The sequence below is a fragment of the Notothenia rossii genome (assembly GCF_949606895.1).
Source record: "Notothenia rossii genome assembly, chromosome: 2".
NCBI classification, from domain to species: domain Eukaryota; kingdom Metazoa; phylum Chordata; class Actinopteri; order Perciformes; family Nototheniidae; genus Notothenia; species Notothenia rossii.
In genome coordinates, this window is record NC_136904.1 from 75,956,883 (window position 1) to 75,960,190 (window position 3,308).

The window sequence follows — 3,308 nt, forward strand, 5'->3', positions numbered from 1 at the left end:
AAGAAACAAAGAAACATGTACACAAATGCATGCGAGCCTACCTGCTGAGCCAGTGCGTAGTTTTTTCCTGATGTAGATACACTTTTAATGGATAGCAATGATAAGTAATCGAAACACAAACATATTCATTTTATTACTATTTATACAGGGTAAACAATTATCTGTAAATATGTGGCAAGGTCATACACTTTTGAAATAATGTGATTACAACAGACCCTGTTCCTTTATGTAACCCACTAATAGAATCATTGTCTTATTACTGGAAGCCTTGTCAACAGAATGAATGGCTTAGAAATTCAGTGCATTCAAAATGTGTGTGTGTGTGTGTGTGTGTGTGTGTGTGTGTGTGTGTGTGTGTGTGTGTGTGTGTGTGTGTGTGTGTGTGTGTGTGTGTGTGTGTGTGTGTGTGTGTGTGCGTGCGTGCGTGCGTGCGTGCGTGCGTGCGTGCGTGCGTGCGTGCGTGCGTGCGTGTGTGTGTGTGCGTGTGGGTGTGTGTGTTTATAGGGGATTTCTTCAAAGACTCCCTGCCAGAGGCTGACCTCTACATCCTCGCCAGAATCCTCCACGACTGGACAGACGAACGCTGCATAGAACTACTCACTAGAGTGTACAACGCCTGCAAACCAGGTGTGTGTGTGTGTGTGTGTGTGTGTGTGTGTGTGTGTGTGTGTGTGTGTGTGTGTGTGTGTGTGTGTGTGTGTGTGTGTGTGTGTGTGTGTGTGTGTGTGTGTGTGTGTGTGTGTGTGTGTGTGTGTGTGTGTGTGTGTGTGTGTGTGAGGAGAGAGAGTGAGTGAGACAGTGAGTCTCTCTGTTTGTCTGTCTTTTTTCCTCTCAGCGTGAAATGAGATGGCAGATTGTATCCCACAATGCAGCTGATCCCAGCAAATCTGTCCTTGTGACTTTGATCAAAGACAGACGCACACACACACCCAAAGCAGCAGGCGCTATGAGGAGGCCGAAATCCCTCTTACGTGTTTTAATAATGGGAATTGGTGTGTGTGGTTGTGTGTACAGAGGAAATAGTATGGAAAACAAAGGAATAAACCAAGCAGGGAGGCCTTGTTGCATTGAACAAAGAAGAAGTCGTAGTATGAAATAGTTTATCTTTTTATTTTCCTTTTCAGAAGTTTTAAAATGATATAAAAAGAAATACCCAGATGTTTCTCATTAAATTAATGAGGTTTTATTAATCCACCATTACTGCAGTGCAATGAATTAACTGACGACATTAGTTACACCTGTGTTGGTCTACATTACATTACATCTCACTTGTTAGACGCTTTTATCCAAAGTGACTAACATACATGCAATACTGTGGGCAATCCCCACGGGAGCAATTTGGGGTGAAGTGTCCTAGACATGAATACTGCAGTGGGGATGGTCCCCTGATCCGAAGATCAACACATTATAGACCACTGAGCCACAGCCTCCCTAATCAAAATGTCTGCTGTTAAAGGTCACCTATTATGCAAAATCCACTTGAGCTGATCAGATTTGGGCCACTTTATGATGTCCTAACAATTTTTTGGGCTTGTTTAAACATTAGCCGCCCCCCCCCTTATTACCTGAATCTCCTCCTAGAGCACCATTGTGTTCTTTTTAACCAAATATCTCTCAGAGGGGCGTGGGGAGTGGCTCCTTATTTTCATCTAAAGTCAAAGAGAGAGAATCAGCACTTTTGAAGCAGGGCTGAAACAGAGGGGATTATGGGATGCGACAATGCATGATCTGGTATTTTCGAGCCAAACACTTCAGATACATGTTTTGAATATATCTGAGAACTATAATATATTGATGTAAAACAGTATAATAGGGTATACTGAGGTCTATGAGAAGCAGAGAAGCTATCGCTAGCTAGCTTTGCCACAACAATCAGTCAGAGGAACACGCACAAAAGAAATAATATGAAAAAACGGAAAAAAATACCCAAAATATCAAAAGGCAGGAGTTATAAAACAAAGCTGACGTTGGGGTTGGTCCTGCAGGAGGCGCTGTGTTGCTGGTGGAGGCGTTGCTCCATGAGGACGGCTCCGGCCCGGTGACGGTGCAGCTCTACTCCCTGAACATGCTGGTGCAGACGGAGGGGAGAGAGAGGACAGCTGCTCAGTACGCTGCCCTGCTGACTGCCTCCGGATTCACTGGCACCCAGCACCGCCTCACCGGGAAGATCTACGACGCTGTGCTGGGACACAAAGAGACATGAGACCCACAGAGGAGGCTTATACCTGCATATGTGCCAGCACTGAATACTCACACTACCTTGGAGACAAATATGCTACTGCTGTTCTATTTCTAGATTAATTTCTTTAAAAAAAAAAGTTAAAATACAAATAAAGGTTTATTACACTGTATGACAACAACACATTCTGTATCTGCTTTTGCACATCCATTTCTTGTAAATTAGCATATTTGGTAACTGTGAAAACAACAATAAAATGACCTTAGCCTCAAAACATCAGCTAGGAACATAAGGCCCCGTCCACACGGAGACGAAACGGGTGTTATCGTATGAACGGTTCGTCCACATGAGGCCGTAACGGAACCGCGGAAACGGAGCCCTCAAACGATAATGCATCCCAAAGTGGGAAGGTCTGGTAACGTAACGCTTGCGACACCGTGTGTACGCCCTAAACGATCATAGCCCCGCCTCTCCCCACCCCTCCTTCTCACCCGCGCGTCACCCGCGCCATTGCTGCTGCGTTTCACAAACAACAACAACAATGGCGGATCACAGGGTTGCGTTCGTGCTCCAGACGCTTCGGACCATGCTACAGATGTTAGGGAAAAATCTACAGCTCCTCTACCACAACCATCAGCAACAAGTGGACATAGAGAACTACATGAACTACATGTTGCTAAAATGTAGTTCTCCGCGGTGGATTTAGCTGGAGAATAACCAGAAGGGCAACCAGGCAACCATGCTGCTTTTGATTTATTATGTGACGGAAGTACAGCGCCACTTACAGGCCCGGCATATGTACTACAGCGTCTCCAGCGGGTCGAACGGTCTCGTGTGGACGGACACATTTCTTGTGCCGATTCCGCATGAACGGAAGACTTTTTTGATATCGACCTCGGTTCGTTTTCGTCTCCGTGTGGACGGGGCCTAAGTCTGACTATAAGTAGTGTTAAAGTTGGCTGATGACTGACCATTTACTGCAATTGACACTTGGCCTGCTAAGCCCGACCCCCGCTTCTATAGTCAAGCCGTCTAACTACAAGTGTCATTAACAACACTCCCTAAAGATCTATTTAATTCCTGGATAAACAGAAAAGCAATCTCAGGGGGGAGGCAGACAGAAAGAGTG

General features: G+C 45.3%; 1 protein-coding gene across 1 annotated transcript in view; it reads left to right on the forward strand.

Annotated features, from left to right (window-relative positions):
- The window catches only part of asmt (acetylserotonin O-methyltransferase), a gene marked incomplete at its 5' end in the record, with an annotated part of 29,388 nt that extends 26,888 nt beyond the window's left edge, over positions 1–2,500 (forward strand). The window contains 2 exons of the mRNA XM_079664370.1: positions 505–627; positions 1,986–2,500. Coding sequence (XP_079520496.1) covers positions 505–627; positions 1,986–2,203 — 341 coding nt within the window. The 3' untranslated portion in view covers positions 2,204–2,500. The remainder of the gene's footprint in view (positions 1–504; positions 628–1,985) is intronic.
- Positions 2,501–3,308: the final 808 nt, after the last annotated feature.